The sequence below is a fragment of the Leucoraja erinacea genome, chromosome 10 (assembly GCF_028641065.1).
Source record: "Leucoraja erinacea ecotype New England chromosome 10, Leri_hhj_1, whole genome shotgun sequence".
Classification (NCBI taxonomy): Eukaryota; Metazoa; Chordata; class Chondrichthyes; order Rajiformes; family Rajidae; genus Leucoraja; species Leucoraja erinaceus.
In genome coordinates this window covers 9,010,088-9,030,735 of record NC_073386.1, presented here as the reverse complement: position 1 = coordinate 9,030,735, position 20,648 = coordinate 9,010,088, and the positions used below count along the sequence as shown (strand labels likewise).

At 41.2% G+C, this 20,648-nt stretch overlaps 2 protein-coding genes across 12 annotated transcripts in view; both read right to left on the bottom strand.

Moving 5' to 3' along the window:
- Nucleotides 1–3,505, bottom strand: part of ccdc18 (coiled-coil domain containing 18) — a 78,654-nt gene extending 75,149 nt beyond the window's left edge. For 3 of the 8 annotated variants that reach the window (XM_055641422.1, XM_055641423.1, XM_055641425.1), the window contains exon 1: nucleotides 3,277–3,505. In XM_055641422.1, coding sequence (XP_055497397.1) covers nucleotides 3,277–3,467 — 191 coding nt within the window. In that variant the 5' untranslated portion in view covers nucleotides 3,468–3,505. Of the gene's footprint in view, nucleotides 1–1,789; nucleotides 1,937–3,219 lie in introns of those variants that run through there. The other 5 variants (XM_055641427.1, XM_055641428.1, XM_055641426.1 and 2 more) reach the window with 5 other exon arrangements.
- Nucleotides 3,506–7,331: 3,826 nt separating this feature from the next.
- The window catches only part of mtf2 (metal response element binding transcription factor 2), a 31,831-nt gene continuing 18,514 nt past the window's right edge, over nucleotides 7,332–20,648 (bottom strand). For 2 of the 4 annotated variants that reach the window (XM_055641419.1, XM_055641420.1), the window contains exons 7-15: nucleotides 19,250–19,345; nucleotides 18,179–18,247; nucleotides 17,546–17,669; nucleotides 15,822–15,889; nucleotides 14,956–15,138; nucleotides 12,940–13,051; nucleotides 11,530–11,621; nucleotides 8,849–8,956; nucleotides 7,332–8,315 (exon numbers count right to left, since the gene is read on the bottom strand). In XM_055641419.1, coding sequence (XP_055497394.1) covers nucleotides 7,967–8,315; nucleotides 8,849–8,956; nucleotides 11,530–11,621; nucleotides 12,940–13,051; nucleotides 14,956–15,138; nucleotides 15,822–15,889; nucleotides 17,546–17,669; nucleotides 18,179–18,247; nucleotides 19,250–19,345 — 1,201 coding nt within the window. In that variant the 3' untranslated portion in view covers nucleotides 7,332–7,966. Of the gene's footprint in view, nucleotides 8,316–8,848; nucleotides 8,957–11,529; nucleotides 11,622–12,939; nucleotides 13,069–14,955; nucleotides 15,139–15,821; nucleotides 15,890–17,545; nucleotides 17,670–18,178; nucleotides 18,248–19,249; nucleotides 19,346–20,648 lie in introns of those variants that run through there. The other 2 variants (XM_055641418.1, XR_008724095.1) reach the window with 2 other exon arrangements.

The following is a 20,648-nucleotide window of genomic DNA, read 5'->3' as shown; positions in this document are numbered from 1 at the left end:
TGGGGGATCACTGCAGGATGAATGAGGGGCTCAGTACAGCATGAATGGGGGGGTTCAGTAAAAGATGAATGGGGAATCAGTAAAAGATGAATGGGGGATCAGTAAAAGATGAATGGGAGATCAGTATAGGATTAATGAGGGGAGCTGCTGCTGTGCGGGGCCCGTCATTCGCTCCGACTCTCCGTCAACACGCACCTAATATCTTTGTCCCGCAATATAGCCGTCGCTGACACAAAATGTCACGTTCCTTTTCTCGAGATGCTGCCTGACCCGCTGAGTCATTCCAGTTTTTTGTGTCTATCTTCGGGATAAACCAGTATCTGCAGTGCCAAGCCGGGCAAAATGACTCGGCTTTTAAGTTGCCCGGTGGCACTTTGGGTGTTCATTGGCACCCGGGCAACTGTTAATTTTGAGCCCTGGCAATCTGGTACATACTGTAGCGAGTCTTTTAACTTACACTCGAATGCAACATTTATGCTTTATAATGGATTAGGTATGAATAAGGTTGGGCTAAATTACATTCCGAATTACATTCCACGGTAGAGCCAGGCTCTGATAAACAGGTGCAGCACAGCAGCAATTACTATATTCATGTATGGAAATCAGATTATAATTCATGCTGTTATGCATATATAGAGAAGAAAAAGAAGGGAAACAAGGCAAGAGTCAGACTTCCATCATTGTCCTGCACAAATAAATCAATCAACCTTACCCTTTGACTATAGAAACAAGATGAAAATAATTCACATATTAATTCGTATATGGTTCAATGAAATTAAGATATGGAAACAGGCCCTTCAGCCCACCAAGTCCACACCGACCAGCAATCTATCATACACAAGTTCCATCCTACACGCCAGGGACAATTTACAGAAGCCAATTAACCTACAAACCTGCACTTCTTTCGGACGTGGGAGAAACCAAAATATCCAGAGAAAACCCATGTGGTAGTAAGGCAGCAACTCTACTGCTGCAACAACATTCCACCCCATTAAATTGTTTATTCTGTAATATATTTATTATGGTGTCATGTCAATAAAGATGAACACATGATTCTGATTTGTGCCCTTAGTTGGATAACACACATCTCCAGTCATTGTGTTTTATGGCTGGTTTTCAACCTCTTCAGTCTGAAGGTCTCGACCCAAAACATCACCATTCATTCTCTCGAGAGAAGCTGCCTGTCCCGAGTGTCTATCTTCAGTTTAAACCAGCATCTGCAGTTCCTTCCCTCACTCTTTGTTAAGCGAACCATGTCCTATTCTCATAATATTATTCACCTCAACTAAGTTTATTCTTCACCCCCGTTGCTGCAGAGAATACAATCCCAGTTATCAAATCTTTCTTCAAAGTGAAAAAAAAATTCCAGCCCTGCCAACATCTTCAAAAATCACCCCTGGATCCTCTCCAGAGCGATTGCACCCTTTCTACAATGCGTCATAGACTTACAGCATGGAAACAGGCCCTTCATCCCAACTTGTTCATGCAGGTCAAGGTGCCTGCATGAAAATCTAAACTAGTCCCATTTATCTGCATTTGGCCCATATCCCTTTAAACCTTGTGTGTGCCAGTGCATGTGTGAGAGTGTATGTCAGTGAAGCGGCGAGTCTCACCTATCACACCATCTGCACGGGAGAAACGAAACTACTTTTTATTTCCCCAAATCATCCCACGGGCCAGTAGTTTGACAGCCCTGCTCTAAACCAATGCCCTCTAGTTCTTGAATCACGTATCCCAGGAAAAATACTATACATTCACCTTATATATTCCCCTCATGGTTTTTACTCACCTCTAAAACAATTTTTGCTTTATTTTGACCTTCCAACATCTGCAGATTTGAGCGTGAGAAATTTGTGATCAGCGTGAGAATTTTGTGAAATGCGTGACTCCCACGCTCAATGCGTGAGTTGACAGCCCTGATTTACCTATAATCAATCTGCCTCAAAAGAAAAACAAAATCATTTCTGAAACCCAACAACTCAGTAATCCAGAGAAAGCTTCTCCATTTACAAGAATATGGTGAGTGATAATACAGCCTTATCTTGATATGTAATAGACATCTATTTGAAAATCGTTAAATCTCCTGGAAATCTCCCAAAATCATTTCCAGGGTTTACTTGTTTGTTCCATTTGTATGGGTGTTTGAACTCCTGAAGTTGTGTCACTATAAATACACAAAATATCAATGATTTGGATAAGAATATACACGGCAAGATCAGCAAGTTTGCAGATGATACAAAAGTGAGTGGTTTTGGAGATAGTGAAGATGGTTGTGAAAAATTGCAGCAGGATCTTGATCAAATGGCCAGGTGGGCTGAGGAATGGTTGATGGAATTTAATATGGCAAAATGTGAGGTGTTGCACTTTGGGAATTCTAACATGGGCAGGTCCTGCAGAGGGATTTAGGAGTGCAGGTGCATGGCTCCTTGAAGGTGGAGTCGCAGGTAAATAGGGTGGTCAAAAAGACGTTTGGCACTTTGGGCTTCATCAGTCAGAGTTTTGAGTATAGAAGTTGGGAGGTCATGTTGCAAGTTGTATAAGACGTTGGTGAAGCCGCGATGTGTTCCGTCCTGGGCATCATGTCATAGGAAAGATGTCAAGCTGGAAAGGGTACAGAGAACATTTACAAGAATGTTGCCAGGGCTAGAGGATCTGAGTTATAGGAGGTTGAGTAGGCTGGGGCTCTTGGAGTGCAGAAGGATGAGGGGTGATTTTATTGAGGTGTATAAAATCATGAGAAGAACAGATCAGGTAGACACACAGAGTCTCTTGCCCAGCGTAGGTGAATCGAGGACCAGAGGACAGGTTTAAGGCGAAGGGGAAAAGATTTAATAGGAATCTGAGGGGTAACGTTTTTCACACAAAGGGTGGTGGGTTCATGGAACAAGCTGTCAGAAGAGGTAGTTGAGGCTGGGACTATCCCAACATTTAATAAACAGTTTAACAGGTATATGGATGGGACAGGTTTGGGTTCTTCTTGGTTTTTGGTTTCTTGGTCCTCCAAATGGAATTTAAACTGGAGGTGGTGAAGGGAGGGCTTAAGCCAGAAAGGTTTATTGGGACTGGGGTAGCTGGGACAAGTTGGGCCGAAGGGCCTGTTTCCACACTGTATCACTCGCCTTTATTTATTCCCAACGAACTCGGGCCGGGAGGGGAGTGAAAGTTAGGCCAAAATCACCACTCCATCTTGAAAAAAAACTTACAGAGGCGGTTCATTACCTTCAGCACAGCAAGTGACTTATCATGGAGCGGGAGGGAAGCCAGTGATACACTCACACATGTCCCCGGGGCCGGGGCCGGGGCAGGCGGCGTCCTGTAGCCGCCATCTCGTCGCTCGGGTCGGTGTCGTTGCTGGCGCCGGAGGGGCCGTTTTGAACTCGGCGCCGAGTAGCCGATTGAACAGTGAGAACCAACAGCGAGCTCGGCCCCCGTACCCGCCTCCAGCGGCCACAATCGCGCGTTTTCATTACGTGCGGGCGGCCGTTAAACAGACCGGGGGGGGGGGGGGGGGGGGGGGGGGGGGGGGGGGGGGGAGGGGGGAGGGGGGGGGGGGGGGGGGTGGGAGGGGGGGGGGGGGGGGGAGAGGGGGGGGGGGGGGGAGGGGGGGGGGGGGGGGGGGGGGGGTGGTGGGGGAGGGTGGGGGGGGGGGGGGGGGGGGGGGGGGGGGGGGGGGGTGGGGGGGGGGGGGGGGGGGGGGGGTGGGGTGGAGAGTGAGACAATAGGTGCAGGAGTAGGCCATTCGGCCCTTCGAGCCAGCACCACCATTCAATGTGATCATGGCTGATCATCCCCAATCAGTACCCCGTTCCTGCCTTCTCCCCATATCCCCTGACTCCGCTAGTTTTAAGAGCCCTATCTAGCTCTCTCTTGAAAGTATCCAGAGAACCTGCCTCCACCGCCCTCTGAGGCAGAGAATTCCACAGACTCGCCACTCTCTGTGAGAAAAGGTGTTTCTTCGTCTACGTTCTAAATGGCTTACTCCTTATTCTTAAACTGTGGCCCCTGGTTCTGGTCTCCCCCAACATCGGGAACATGTTTCCTGCCTCTAGCGTGTCCAAACCCTTAACAATCTTATATGTTTCAATGAGATCCCCCTCATCCTTCTAAACTCCAGTGTACAAGTCCAGCTGCTCCATTCTCTCAGCATATGAGTCCCGCCATCCCGGGAATTAACCTTGTAAACCTACGCTGCACTCCCTCAATAGCAAGAATGTCCTTCCTCACACGATACTCCAGGTGTGGTCTCACTAGGGCTCTGTACAACTGCAGGAAAACTTCTTTGCTCCTATATTCGATTCCTTTTGTTATAAAGGCCAACATGCCATTCGCTTTCTTCACTGCCTGCTGTACCTGCATGCTTACTTTCATAGACTGATGTGCAAGGACCCCCCAGATCCCGTTGTACTTCCTTTTCCCAACGACGCCATTTAGATAGTAATCTGCCTTCATGTTTTTGCTACCAAAGTGGATAACCTCTCATTTATCCACATTAAACTTCATCTGCCATGCATCTGCCCACTCCCTCAACCTGTCCAAGTCACCCTGCATTCTCATAGCATCCTCCTCACAGTTCACACTGCCACCCAGCTTTGTGTCATCTGCAAATTTGCTAATGTTACTTAGAATCCCTTCATCCAAATCATTGATGTATATTGTAAATAGCTGCAGCCCCAGAACCGAGCCTTGTGGTACCCCTGAAAGGGTCCCGTTAATCCCTACTCTTTGTTTCCTGTCTGACAGCCAATTTTCTATCCGTCAGCACTCTACCCCCAATACCATGTGCATTAATTTTGCCCACTAATCTCCTATGTGGGACCTTATCAAATGCTTTCTGAAAGTCCAGGGGGGAGGATGGGGGGGGGGGGGGGGGAGAGGGCGGTGGGGGAGGGGGCGAAAAGAGGAAAGGGGCATCTCATCGCCAAGTAATGCTGCTGCCGGGACAAAACTTTGTCTATGCAGCTTGCAAGTTGCTAAACCTAGCCGTAATGTAACTAGTCAATATGCTCTTTACACCTGTAGAATAAGCGAGTTTCGTATTTCAATTGCGCATGCCCTGGTCATAGGTCACTCGAGATAGACATTCTCGGCAGCTGATCTGCTGCGTGTGTACAGACCTGCGTTTCATCTGTAGTCAGGATCAAACCAGAGTCTCCGGTGCTTCAAGCACTGTTGAATTGCTACTGGGACCGTCCCTGTACAATCCCGAGTGTCCCATCCCTGTCCAGGGCGATCGGAGATGTCTGGGGTGACCCTGGACTTAAGGGACACTGACTCGGAGCATTGGCGGCCCCAGGCTGACAGCCAGCACGGAGAAGCGCTAACTCCAGCTCAATTCTGCTCCAACTCCCGAGGAACCCGTTCCCTGACAGGACGGGGACCGTCAGCTGCACCTCTCGCCTTATCCAGTGGCTGTCGGTTAACCCCCTCGGTGCCGTTGAAAGCCGAACACCAGTCATCAACGGGGATACACACAAAATGCTGCGTAACTTAGTGGGTCAGGAAACATCTCTGGAGAAGGGTCTCGACCCGAAACGTCACCTACTCCCTTTCGCCATAGATGCTGGAGAAACGATACCCATTGTTGTAACAGAAAATTGGATTAATTGTCAACTAAGTTAGACTTGTGCATAACCATTTTATTCTGTAATCAAGACCTAGTGTGTTACCTAATTAAGTATTTCTGTAATCAAGACCTAGTTTTATTTTAAATCAAGTTTGTGTAATCTTGTCACATGAGAATGTAAAAGCCGTACCAAAGGCACACTCTGGAGATGAGCTTTGATTGGTCTCCCTGGTATGCACCAGTTTTAATAAATCACCCATTACTTTGAATACCAACTCTGCATGGCCTTTCCATTTGCTCCTACAATGACATTTGCTAACATTAAGTTGTCTTGACACCATGTTTCTAAGCTCTATCTTCTTCCTGTAAACAGTATACTGCACCACAATCTTGCATTAATCTGCTGTTTTGTATTATTGTTGTATCATTACTGTTTACTATGAGCTTTGTGTGAACATGAGATTTCACTGCACAGTTGTATAATTATAATAAACTAACCTGAATCTATACAATGCCACAGGAAGCTCATTAACTGTACATGCATAAATATTCACAATGTAACTTGCTATTCCTCATTTCATGTCAGTTTACTGTTACAACTTCCTTTGAAAACATTTGGAAAAGAAACTAGTGTAAACTATTTTCTGAAATTAGTTTGAATGCTCGAGCAGTTAGACAATCTAACATCCCTAGAGTATTAGCAGTGTTTTAACACATTTCAGATGAGCACATGTAACCTTAAGTTTTTGCAAGATTCTTAACAGTTTGCCTTTTTATTGGTTGCATGTTTTTATAACTTAAATTCAACCCAATTAAAGACATTAATTTTGCATCTTTTGGTTTTGGTCGAAAGTGTTACTGTACACATAGTTCCAGGAATACATGTAGCTCTAATAAGCTGTCCTAATTTAAGTACAACACTGGCAACCATCCAATAACGTGCAAAGTTCAATCTGGTCGATTGTTACCCTATCAGACTACTCCAAAACAACTGTTGAGTGACAGAAGTCTTGAACATTTGTGATTATACAGATCTCAATTTGTTAAGAAAGTTACCAAAACCCTAGAGTAATTTTCCATCAACACGAATGAGCCAAAACTCCATGGTGGAAACTTCTTGTGGAGCCAGAGGCTAACATATTCGTAAAGGCTAATCTTTGCACACAAGAGTTATAAAAATTGAGAATTAATCAAATAAGCTTGCCTCGAGAAACAGCCACATGAAATTTATCACACCTTCCCTACCTGCCTACACAAAATTTGTCAATTTGTCAATTTTTTGAACATTAATCAAATTAATATGTTAACCTAGGCTGCACTATATTCCTTGCTTCAAATCTGCAATAATTCATCACTTCTTCACATTCACAAATGACCTTAAAGCAAAATCCTACAGTCCATTAGAACACCATAGATAATACCCACATCAGATCAAGTCAAAACTTCATAATGTAGATTAAGACAGCATTTACTCTTCATTCTGACCAGGTTAAAATTTTTCAAACTGTGAATTTCACCAAACATCACCATGGGAAAGAACTTCCTATACATCTCAGTAGACCCAAAATGTACTGGGAAATTGTCAACAGCCACCGGGGCCATATAGCAAGGTTTTTACAAGACATATGAAATCAAATGAAGTTTTCTTTATAGAATAGGTGGAAAGAAGAGATAATAATTGAAGAGGGGAAAAGAGTAGAACGCGATACGAATAAACAAGGTTCAAAGTAAATGCTATAAATATAGTTACTCATTTCTGCTCAACATGTAGATTTAATATTTTATTCTTTGGCTAAACATGCCCATTTTAAATCTTAAAAACAAATAGAAATAACGGATTTGCTTACACTAGCATCATAAAAAAATTGCCAGTTTAAAAACAATCCAAGGTAACATTTCAGAAATTCCAGAGGTATCAATGTGATCATCAAGATACAGCAAGTTGCCAGGTACAGTACTGCTACATCAAAAGGCAATACTCTGTTCACCCTGTGAATTCAACACACTTAAAAAATCTCCCAACATCTAACAGTACTACAGACAATATTAAAAAGCTACATTACTTCATTTTGGTACAGACAAACCTACAGATTAATCCCTGCAGGCATAGTTTAAGTACACAGTTGTAAGCAGTAGCACCAAAATTCTTAGATCAAGCCTGAGTGGAAAAGTCACTAAAATATTGCAAATGGTTCCTGAAAATTTTGAAAATTATGGCTAATTAACATTTACACTCAATTACCCACTCCCAGGGGTTAAACCTCAGTTGCATAGGAATAAAGTTTACTAGAAATACAAAGGAGATACTCAGAATCACCTTTTGGTTTATCTGAAACTCATCTTTAAAGGTTCAAGTGTTCACAAGATGAAACAAACTTTAAAAACAAACTTGATTAGAAAGAATCAAGATGCAGTTATTCCTTCCCATTCCACCAGGTATTGAACTTTGCCATCCAGAGTCACACGACGAGCTAAGATTCGATACTTTTCACCGCAGGCAAGTCTACCAGCAGCACCAAAATAGTTGGTGATTGAGGACTTTAAATGATTCAGATGCATATCCCGATCTTCAATGATTTCGGTATCAAGTCCGTCATACTGGCAATCATCCTTTTCATCAGCATCATTCCCACTTTCTGACGTCTGCGTCTGAAAGGTTCTTGCAGAAGTGCGGCCACGTCTTTTTTTCAAGCGTTGCAAAGTCAATGGCCAAGATCTACCAGTGCGAGTTCTCCTTCTTGGACCAGAAAGACTAAAAAATGTTAAAACAGTCAAAAACACAAATTTCTTAAAAAAGAATAAGCATTTAAAACTGCAACATTACTTGCAATATTAGCAATACCAGAGGGCATAAATGCAAGTAATCTTAAGATTCTGTACCTATTTAGTAAAAAATTCCTAGGTAACTAAATTTTAGAGGAGAAATTAGGTTAAGCTCAATGCCATCTACAATTTTGATCAAAAGCAATTTTTTAAATCTTAACATCATAAATGCCTTTGTTTTCAGGTTGCATGGAATGTCACAAAACACACAGATGTCCATGAAATCAAGTGTTTCTATGACTAAAAATTAGCACAATCCCACTTCCACCGCACCTCAAAATGAATATTACCGATGTTAACAAACAGCACAGTTTTAGCGATCAATTCCACTCAAATTTATTGTGGGCAAAAAAATTATATTCCTGTGCTGTAAAGTACTATTCTAAATCCCAATCTCATCTATTGGTTTCTTTGGATTAGGGAGAGTAATCAAACATCTTTATTTCAGAAAATAATACTCACCTGGACTGTCTAGACAGACTAGTTGAGGTAGTTTCTGTGGTACTAGCTGCACCAGTGGATTCTACATCAGAGGTATTAGAAGACTGTGCCGTTTGCTCAACAAGTCTCCTGTCATAAAATAAATTTTAAATAATTTCATATTCAAGAGCAATGTAATTAAACAAACTAGAATCTTACATTTAAAAAGCAATTAGGGACCTAGACTCAAACTGACTAAGGAAGCTTGGGAAATTAAGACATGGTTGTAGTTAAGAAAAGGGAAATGTTTGAAAAATGTCCAATTCATAAATGCATGTGCAATTAGAGAAGTTAGGTAAAATATTAGATGCCAAGCGGTGGCTGAACAGGAAGCATTCTTGATTTAAAATCATACGGTTTGAAGTTTGTTCTACCCAGGAGATAACAGGCTGATATTTAAATGTTATTCTAAAAGAATGTAGTTCTGGCTTGGATGTAGAATTTGGGCCAGGTCTGAAGATAGTTTGGGCCATACAACAGTATTTCAAAGAGAAGCGAATAAATTAACCATCTTGGGCAAATTTCATCTGAAATAAACAATAGGAAAACAAATCATCTGATCACAAATATACTGCTGCTTGTAGGAACTTGCTATATTGAAGATGGTTGCATTGATCAAGATTGATTTTTAAATTAAAGGATAATCCAGGATTGATATTAAAAACAGTAGGTAATTAGGCACAAAATGGCTGCAAGAGCAAAGGTTTTCTTGAAACAAAACATAACTGTTCAAGAATGCAGAGTGGAGGTGAGCAAAGCAGTGAAGATGCTGTGGGAGAAACTTGTGAAATTAATTAGAAAATTAACTGGTCATACTTTTTATATGGCGCTTAATTAGCAAGAAACTCAGGGAATTTATATTTTGGGGCAACTGATGCAACACACCTTTGGACAAGATTGAGTCTCAATTAATCAGGATTAATGCAAACATGGATTAACGGGTTGGGGGGGTGTGGGAGAAGAATCACACCTGGAGCGGTATAATGCAACCAATTTAGCACTACAGATATTTATTGTTAATATCGATGACTTAACGGCATATATTCAAGTTTGCTGATAAATGTCATAAATTAAGCAAACCTGAAAGGGACAGTAAAAAAATGTAATAACAAGAAACTGTAGGTGCTGGTTTATCAAAGAAAGACAAAATGCTGGAGTAACAGCGTGTCAGGCAGTATCTCTCGAGAACATGGATAGGCAACATGGAAGGGACCCTTCTTCAAACTGAATGCAAGGGGGGGGGGGGGGGGGGTCGAGTGTAAAAGAAAGCTGGAAGAGAGACGGGACAGTATAGATCATAGCCTTTAATAGGTGAACACAGCTGAGGGGTTTTTCCTAATAGGCTGATTGTTGTACAAAGGCCAGAGATGAAAAAAAGGCCTGAGCTCAAAAGGATAAAGAGATGCGAATTGTGAAACTCGAGGATAGGAAAGTTGTGAATTGTGTAGCCGGTGACAGGGATCGAGGGGGAAGGGACAAACAGTGCAAGGTAAGGTAATGTAGACGGGATAAGGACATTATATAGAATATGACGTGTGAAATTATCCACTGCTATGGAATAAAATTAATTCAGGAAATTTTATTGAATTTGAGAGTAATTCTCACCTCCCAGAACAAGAATATCAATGTATATCAAGCAAGTAGGCTAGAGGGGAAGATGGATAGTTATACAGAGAGCAGACGTTGCTGCAATGCTATAGCACATTGAAAGACACCAGGAACAGAGGTCACATTACCCAAACAAGTGACTTAAGGGGGGTTTAATGATGGGGGGGAGGGGAGGAGAAGGGGGAGGAAGGGAGTCAGTCTCCGTCTACCCCAAGACAGAAGGAGGAATTGTACAGTTTGATGGCCACAGGGAAAAGGGATCTCCTGTGGCGTATTAACAAACATGTATATAATTGAGATGAGAGGGGCATATTTAAGGAAATGATTGACAAATTAGACAATTCCTTAGTGTTTTAGGGGAGAGCTGATTTACTAACAAGTTCCCAAAGAACCCAACAGGGCAGTCGAAATTTGCTTTGGCTGGAGTGCTTTGGAATAGAAAAATCAACCTTCTAGAACTGCCTAGAGTAAAATTATGATGAAGAGCTTTGTCAATCTTTGGAATTCCCTACCCTTCAGAGCCACAGTTTCTCAGTCAAGGTAGTAATGTATTTTAGCATTCTACAGGATTTAAGATTTGTGGGCAAAGTAGAATGTCTACCCAATTGTATATTCAAGTTTTTGCTAAAACAAAGGGAAGCACAATGGCACAGCTTTTGAGCTCTTGCCTCAGCCAGGAGACGTAGGTTCGAGCCCGACCTCGGGTGCTGTCTGTGTGGAGTTTTCACGTTCACCCTGTGACTGCATGAGTTTCTTCCAGGCGCTCTGGTTTCTTTCCAGAGCCAAAAAATATGCGGGGTTGTAAGTTAATTGAACTCTTAAATGCCCCAAGTGTGTGGGTGGTGAATGCAAAAATGGGATTACAGATAATCAATGGTCAACATGGACTCTGTGAGCCAAAGGGGCCCATTTCCATGCTGTACCCCTATACTAAGCATTACATTTATGTTGAAAAGGGTCACTGATAAAAGTCCACAAAAACCATGGTAAATTCAGTTCAAAATCCTTTTTATCATTATTTCAAAAAGTTATTTTGCACAGAACCTAAAAAATACCTTTTGGGACCAGGAAGATCCAAGGCAAGTGAATCCAACATTGCAGATTGGTCCTGAAAATCACAGTGGCTTTGGTTACTTTTCTCATTTTCCTGGAAGTGAAGAAACAGTGCTGGATCAAAATGGCTATTAAACAACTGGATTTCAAGTTCAACTGTAAACGTGCATCATTATCTGCCTTGCTCTTCATTAACGCACAGCTCATTGAAGTGCAAATCCATGAACAGTCCGTGCAGTCATTAATACCATTAAGATGTTGATTGGAATCAAATTCAATGAGCTATAATGAGCTAAGGCAGTTCCCCAAATGTTTAGTCTGCTTAACTATATCTAGCAAACCCCCCCCCCCCAAAAAAAAAAAAAAAAAAAAACAGCATTACAACTTTACTCCAAATTTTTTTCTTCTGGGATTCCAGTTGTACATCGTTTACCTGATCCCGCTCACTTGCCTTAAGTTACCAGTTAGAGAAATTACTCTTAATTTTAAAGTATTATAATTCTTTATGCACCAAAATAGTATGTAGCAGGCCAGGTTTCAATGATTGACGGTAAGGAATGACCATAACTTTTACATTCAAAATCTACATCTTTGTAGAGTTAATGTACAACCCACATAATTTTATATGCTTTTCAAACTAAATATTATAAATTTTATGTAATTTCAAAATAAAATTTTCCATTCACAATTTCTAGCTGCAACTGGTTTAGAAATGCAAGGACTATAATATAGAAACATAGAAAATAGGTGCAGGAGTAGGCCATTCGAGCTGATCATCCAACTCGGTATTCTGTACCTGCCTTCTCTCCATCACACCTAACTCCCTCTTAAATATAGCCAATGAACTGGCCTCAACTACCTTCTGTGGCAGAGAGTTCCACAGATTCACCAATATGCCAGTTAACCAGAAATGGATTAGCAATGAACCTCAACTGGTTTAAAGAGCAGTCTTCAGGTATTTCATACTTACTATAAGAAAGTTCTATATTCACAGATGTTGATGAATATTATTTCCAAACTATTTTTAAGAAATCTTCAAACCTAATCTTTACATCTTTTTTTAAACAAAATCAGCTCAGATAACTTTAACATAGTAGGAAAGATTTCCATTACAGAACTAAATTATATAGATTGCTTCTAAGTATCACATGTTTGTACTAATCTTAAACAAATGTTCTCAGATTACCTACTCCTAATCTGTACACAGTGAGGCTAGCTAGAAATGCACATGCAGAGATCAATCAGTTCTACACTTGTGAGCCCCACAATCAAAATAATCTCAACTCAGGTGGTCATAAAAGATTTGCATGTGATGTCACTTTACTAAAGTGGTTTCCGTCTCTGCAATTATATCTAGCAGTTTGAATGCATGCATCAAATTAGTGAAAAACATTAAGGACAAACATTCTTACCACAGTTGCTGGGTTAGAAAATCTCTTGACTTTCTTCAATTTTGTATATTGTTCAGAAGGTTCAACTGAAGACTTTTTGTTGCCTTTTTTCTCTATGCCATTATTTAATGGACTAATGAGAGAAAATACCTTGAGTAGTTAACATGAAAAAAATCAATGTATTTGCTTATTAATTTCAGTCTGCAACACCCAAGTTCTTCAGAGAAGGCAGGCGCAGCTGATCCAATAAGAAAGCAAAACTACTGATGTAATAAGTCTCCCAACAGATTTTCAGAACCAATAATCGATTCCCTAATTATTGCCAGTACCAGCTTTCATTTAGATTACAATTAGAAAAGCTCCAAAGACAAAAAGGATTTTTAGAAAATATTTGAAAACTACTGAGATTAGGTCCCATGTGATCACAAAAAAAAGAGTCCGGACACATTTCTTATGAAAATGCTATTCATCTACACTTCCAGCACATTGTTTTTACAGTATTCATTTTTCAGACTTTAATTTTACTTTCCTCTTCCGTCTCTCAAGACTTCTTGTTTTAATTTCCAATGTTCAGAAACAATTTCAGTCAGTGATTTTCTTTGCTATAATTATTAATGAACAAGCATTACAGGACCTGCATCTAAAGATCGACCATTCACCCAGAGTTACCATTCTAATCTGTGTCACAGATTAGGCAACTTCCACAATTTATTTGACAGTACAGGTGCACAACCTTTTATCCGAAAGCCTTGGGACCAGACACTTGTCGGATTTCGGACATTTTCGGATTTCCGAATGGAAGATTTTTAGCGTAGATTAGGTAGGTAGCGCGGGCGGCTTGAAAAGTCTGGAGCGACTGCCTCCTCCCCGGAGACTGGGGAATCATTGTAAATCATTGCATAAATGTTAGTCAGTTAGTTTGGAGGGATTTTATGTGGTGGTGGTGGGGTGGGTGGGTGAAGGGGTAAACTTTAATTCTTAGTCCCCTACCTGGTCGGCGACTCCCAACATCGCGGAGCTGGGAGCTCCGTCCGGCCGCGGGCGGCGCCGGTTGTAGCTCTGACCCTGGCAACTCTACCCCTGGCTGCGAGGCGCTCCAAATCCAGCGCCGCCCGCGGTCGGACGCCCCCCACCCCAGCTCTGCGAATGTTGGGAGAAGGCAGCCTCCGCGCCCTGGAGCTTACCGCACGGCGACCCGGTAAGGCATTGCCCGCTTCCTGCTGGTATCCCAGCGCTGCGACGCCGCCGACTCCCAACATTTGCGGAGCTGGGGGCGTCCGGTCGCGGGCGGCGCTGGATTTGGAGTGCCTCGCAGCCAGGGGTAGAGTTGCCGGGGTCCAAGCTACAACCGGCGCTGCCCGCAGCCCCACCGGCCACAGCGCTGCGGAGCTTACTGCACGGCGACCCGGTAAGGCATTGATCGCTCCCTGTCTCTCCGACCAGGTAGGGGACTAAGAATTAAAGTTTACCCCTTCAACCCCCCCCTTCACATAAAAGCCCTCCAAACTAACTGACTAACATTTAAGCAATGATTTACAGATGTTTAAGTGTCTCCCCGGTCTCCGGGGAGGAGGCAGCCGCTACAGTAGTACAGACCTGGGTTGACCGTGGGTCGTTTCTGGTCAAGTTTGGCGCCAAACGCGAGCTTTGGTGTGCAGACGACATCCTGGAAAAAATGGCTGGTTTTCGGAGTTTTTCGGTTTCCGGAACACCGGATAAAAGGTTGTGCACCTGTGTATCTAAAAGCATTGTTGAATGCTGTGCAGGGACTAATACCTTCAATTGTGTTAGAATGGGCTGTTAGAATGTCAACTAAAAAGATTTAACATTTTTTAAATAAGATGTCTTATCACAATAAACAAGGGACTGACCCTACATTAATTTAATAAATGTAGGGTCAGTCCCGTTTCACAGACATTATTCATGTGTATCAGAATGATCTCAATTAATACCAAGTTCCCAAAGACAGAAAAGGCAGTTTTTTGTTTTTTTTAATAAAAAGGATCACAGGATAGTAATTATAGATAAGTGTTTTACCTTTTTGCAGCTGCAGGTAAGGGTGCAGATTTACTGGATTTCCTCCCTTTAATTTTAAATTCATGAGAAACTTCCTCAGTGCTTTCCTCAGTCTTCATTGCACCATTTGAAGGAATGGGAGGAACCCGAATTCGCAATCCAAACAAATGTTTCTTCTTCTTGATTTCTTTTCCAGACATAAACCTAAATAAATTATTGTCAGATGAAACATAAACAATGTTTGCGCTGCGTTGTAAAGCATCCATCTTCTGGGTGTACACGGTATTGTGCGACATTTGTCTGTGGGGACCCCAATACACTTCCACAAGAAATGAGAGGAGTAAAGAGAACAGATGCTTGCGTTGGCAGGAATTAATAAGAATTTCCAAATCAGAAAACACCATGAGGTAATAAATTCTACCCAGCCACCATTTTATTCAATCTCAACCATGCCCAATTTCATTTTTCAAGGATGCTTCTAGAGATTAGAATTTGTTTGTGATTTTATATTTAAAAAAAAACTCCACTCACTGCTTCTAATAAATTACAGCATTAAACTAACAGTCCAAATGGTTCGAACTCATCCAGAAATAGTTTGTATAATTTACTCTCTCATTTGCCTGCGACTTGATTTATTGCAAATAGTTTTTTTTCCAAATGCTGTTGTAGACTTTGTAGAAACACACAGAATGCTGATATAAAACAAAGCAGCGTTATTGACTGGTGTGACAAACAGGAATAACAAATAACTTGAAAAAAATCCTATTCTGACAGCTTTTTAAAATGCAGGGCAAAAACAGAAATTTAACAAATGAACAACATTTTCTCATCCCTATTCCCCAAACATAGGTAATGCTCTTAATGTAGGTTAGCGATATGTAGCTTACATGCACTTGTTCTCATTCAGGGCTTCAAGAACATAGTCGTATCGGTCAGATTTTAGGGTATCTGTAAGCTGCAAATAAAGAAGAGAAATTTAAAATTATTTCATGTTTTACTTTCACACCCCATCAAAACATTTACCAAATTAAATGTATTATGTATATTAACATATTGATTAATTACCATTTTCCAATATGTACCGAGGTTTTGTTCTTAAACCAAACACTTCATTTCTGAACATGGTCTTTAATGATTTATTTAACAATACTGTATTGTTACGGAGTTCAAGAATCATGGAGTATAAGTGCATTTTTCTCTGAAAGCAGCATCACAGGAAATAGGGTGGTGAAAGTTTTTGACACTTCGGCATTCATCAGTCAGGGAATTGAGTATAGAACGTGGAACAGTTGCAGTTGTACAAGGCATTGGTGAGGTCGCCTCAGGGATGTTGTATTTCATTTTGGTCCGTGCTATAAGATAGATGGAAATTAGAAGGCACAAATTAAAGGTGAGGGAGTAAATGTAATGGGAAAAACCAGAGGATGGTGGGTACATAGAACAAGCTGCCAGAGGAAGCAGTTGAGACAGGTACAATAATGGAATTTGAAAAACATTTGGCCAGGTACGTGGAAAGGAAAGTTTATGAGGGGTACAGACCAAGCACAGGTAAATGGACTAGTCGAGATTAGGCATCTTAGTCAGCAAGGACAAGTAGGGCTGAAGGGTCAGTTTCCATGCTGTATGATTTTATGTATTAGATGATTCATAAAATTCAATACAACTTTAGTACAATTAAATGAATCAAGTAAATCTCAGCACAATACAAAGTTCATTTTGAATGAGTGTTATTTCTAAAATTTTGGTGTTGAATCGACAGCACCTAAATTTGAGAAGTTAGGATATCCTGGTGTCTTCCGGAATGGTAAACGCTAAAAGGCGTCATTACGAAGAGACAAGTGGCACCGACAGCATTGCTGTTCCGAGAAACTGTTTCTGCCCTCCTAAGCAACAAATGTTGGGCTTACTACTATACAGAAGTCTCCAGGCTGGGTACAGCAATGCAGCTGTAAAGGGAGGGGGGGGTGGGGAGGGAAAGAGACCCTAGGATCCAAAAAGTCCATCAACACATGAAGCAGCTATTGCTAGACCCCAAAGGTGGCACACACTCATTATGATGGCCACGATGCAGACTTGAGCCCCACATTTCAGCACTGAACTGCCACATCTCTCATACTGGCTCAGCCAACATCCCTCAGAGACAATCATCCACCACTAAATGTGTAAGAAGGAACTGCAGATGCTGGTTTAAACCGAAGATAGACACAAAGTCTGAAGCTGGGTCACAACCCGAAACGTCACCCATTCCTTCTCTCCAGGGATGCTGCCTTTCCTGCTGAGTTACTCCAGCTTTTTGTGTCTATCCACCACTGAATCGTGTTCAATTTGTTGCTGGGGGAAGTCACATCAGCTCTCCCACATAGCAGCAAAGACGTTATATGTGGATCACCTTTTTTAAAAGAATCATGGACATGTACCCAGGATTATTCTGACAAGAGGGGCCAAGATAGTATAACATTCCATCTTCTGCAAGGTGATGCTTAGCAAGGAACTAGTGCGTATTAAAATATTGCAGCACAAAGCACAACCAGCATTCTGTTTTTTTTTGTTTTTTTTTTAATAACAATCACTAATCAATTGAAGTCAATTCTAAACTGTAACTGGGCCTTACCTCACCAGTTTGTAGTCTGTCCCAATTTTCATGAATGTAAGTCATCAATTCAAGCTCAGAATCAAAATACTTCTTTTTGTGAATAACACTTAGGTTATAAAGGCTTAAGTGTGCTATGTCAACCCTGGGAAGTAAAATTTAACATTAGCATCCAGGCACAAGCAATTATTTTTAATAGTTCCAAATACATTTATTTAGTTTACATTTGTTTTCTGACTGAAAACAATTACTGCACAAAGGGCCAAGAAAAATGAGGAAGCAGGGAATTACCAAGGTGATAAATTTGACCAATATTACTGGCTAAACTACAAACAAAATCTATTTAAAAATCAGATAATTCAGTTCATTATAAGCCACTGTTTATTGTTAACATGCTGTTTCTTTAAATAACATTTAATATTGTAAAATGTATTTTGAATTTATAAAAATACAACAGAAAATGAATACATGGCACATATCTGATCAAAGTATGTCTTAACACAAACATCAATTTATTTTTGCTTATCTGAAACTAATCCTCCAAGAACAAAGGCATACTGATCAATGGTAGTCCATGAGCATTTAAAAAATATTTAATATAAACCAGAAAGTAATACAATTTGTTTTTAAATGTTGGACAATGTAACAACATACCATCGTAACGGTAGACGTTTGAGGTATTCTGGTCCAGAATTGCAAACAGAACAAATAAATAAATAGAACCTGATGAATGAAAAAAAAGTCTTATTATCACATCCTTCACAATAAAATTTTAGTATTTTCCCCAACCAGTCTGTGGATCTTCATTTTTCTTCTTCCTCCTTTTAAAAGCAATGAGGTTACATTGTCATCTTCAATTTACATGGTCTGTTATGTAATTTGGAAGATGACAATGTACCCACTATTTGCATAGGTAGGTCTCCTAGTACCATGGGATGCAGGTTATCAGGCTCCTGGGATTTATTGCTGACTATTTCCTGCATTAGTTTCATTTTATATCAGACTTTTAAACTTGAAAACCAAACTCAATGTTAGACAACTGTCCAACGTAATGGAAAAAGTTCAAAGTAACACTCCCAAAACAATGCAGTCTGAAAAAGAGCTCTGACATGAAATGACACCTAGATTCTCAGAGATGCTGCCTGACCTGCTAAATTACTCCAGCATTGTCTATTTTTCTCAAATTAACACAGCCTGCAATCAAACCTACATCTAAAATAGATTTTTATTTGTATGATACAGGTAACGTTCCTATTTTTTCCTTAGAACATTAATTTAATTTGCCATTTAAATATAGAGTTCAAGGTTTTCTAAGGCCTCTCATTATCCTCAATTTACGCTCAATGCAACATAGGTTCCAGGCATTGAAGTAATCAAATATACAAGTAGCTATTAGTAAATATGAAAGACACTAAATTAAAAATAATTTGCTTAGAATTAAAGATGGATACTTGAACCCATTTTTTGTCCTCTAATTAAAGGAGCCAGCCTTTTCAGATTTTGCTTGAATAACAAAAATATCTTAATTTATGTGCCCGTAATACTATGAAGTTTGTGCCAAAGTGAAGTGGTTTTCAGTTTGCCTACGTCTCAAAAAGTATGCAAATTATAGCAATTGAATGTTAGTAGTCACCTGGATGAAATGAGCATGCATTTCGTGCCATTACAGTCCTGTCAAAAGTTCACCGTTCAGAGTTAAAATTAAACAGTAACATTAGGCATCACCTGTCTCCATAAAGCATGGGCTTCTGCAAGCATTGTATACAGGCTTCATGGAACCACTGTTTACACCTCCAACATTGCAGCATTTTCAGGTACCAACTTTAAAAAAAAAAAAATCTGAATCAGGCATCAGTATAATTTAAACATTTACCACAATGAAAATATCTTCACCATGAATAAAGGTTATTTTACATTGAAAGACCATTTTTAAAAGAATGTTCTTGTGAAAACACTGATGAATAAGTTTCACACTTTTTCACACCCGTTTCACACTTCAAAAATAAATTCGTCCAAATAGGCTGTGAGCCGAGGAGCTTTTTCCATTCAAGTTTGTGACCCAACTGACGGAACTACCTGAATGTTTAACATATTGTGTAAAAATATTATATAAATCATACCTGAAACTAGTCAAGAACAAAACCTGCACATTTTTTAAAAAATATGAGAACATGCTCCAATTTTCCGAGTAGCAATTGTCCAATCAATGCACGTTTGACATTGAGGTCGGACACAACTTGACCAATTACGCCCTTTGTTTTATGGTCTCTAGGCAGCAAGGACGGTTGGTCGGTCAATCCATCAGTCTGTGGGTCGGTCTTGTCGGTAGGCCGATGGATGCTGTGGAGGATCGGTCGGGTCGTCGGTGGGTGGTGAGAGTGGTCGGTCGACCGGTGGATGCTGCGAGTGGCTGGGCCGCCGGTGGGTTCTGCGAGTGATCAGTCGGGCTGTCGGTAGGCCGGTGTTGCAATGAGCGAGCGGGCGGACTGACGGAGCCGGGGCTATGAGGGTGCTGAAGGAGACCAGGGCAGCGTGCAGGGCAGTGCTGCTCCCCACCATCATTACCACAATGATCCAGAAGGGCATGCTGGCCGAGGTGGACGTGCTGCGGGGTCACACGTACGGAGCCCGCAGCCGGTCCCAAAGCAGCTCCAGCCGTGGGCAGCTCCAGAAGGGGGGGGGGGGGGGGGGGGGGTGAGTTAGGGTTAGGCATTTTCCTGTCAGTGGAAGATGCCTTAGCCTTCCCACGATGGCTATGACCCCCACTCTGCACACTGGCAGTCAGTGAGATTCAGTAAACGGGGGAACCCAGAGGAACTGCCCTCACCCATTAATTAGGCCAGTTCAGGAGCCGGACCTCTGCGGCAGTCTCATTCAAAATACACACTTACAACTATATTCATTATATTATTTTTATATAATATAATTATACATAATTATATATGATTATGGTTTAAATAGACCGCAGCGCTGAATTAGGCTCCCCATGGTGTGATATGGGCATTGGACACTAGATGGCGCTTACCTTTTCGATCTCAATTTCTAATTAGTTTAATTAATTAATGTGCAACTTTTGGCACTGACGAGTTATGACTTCCTTCTCAATTATATTTTATCTAAATCT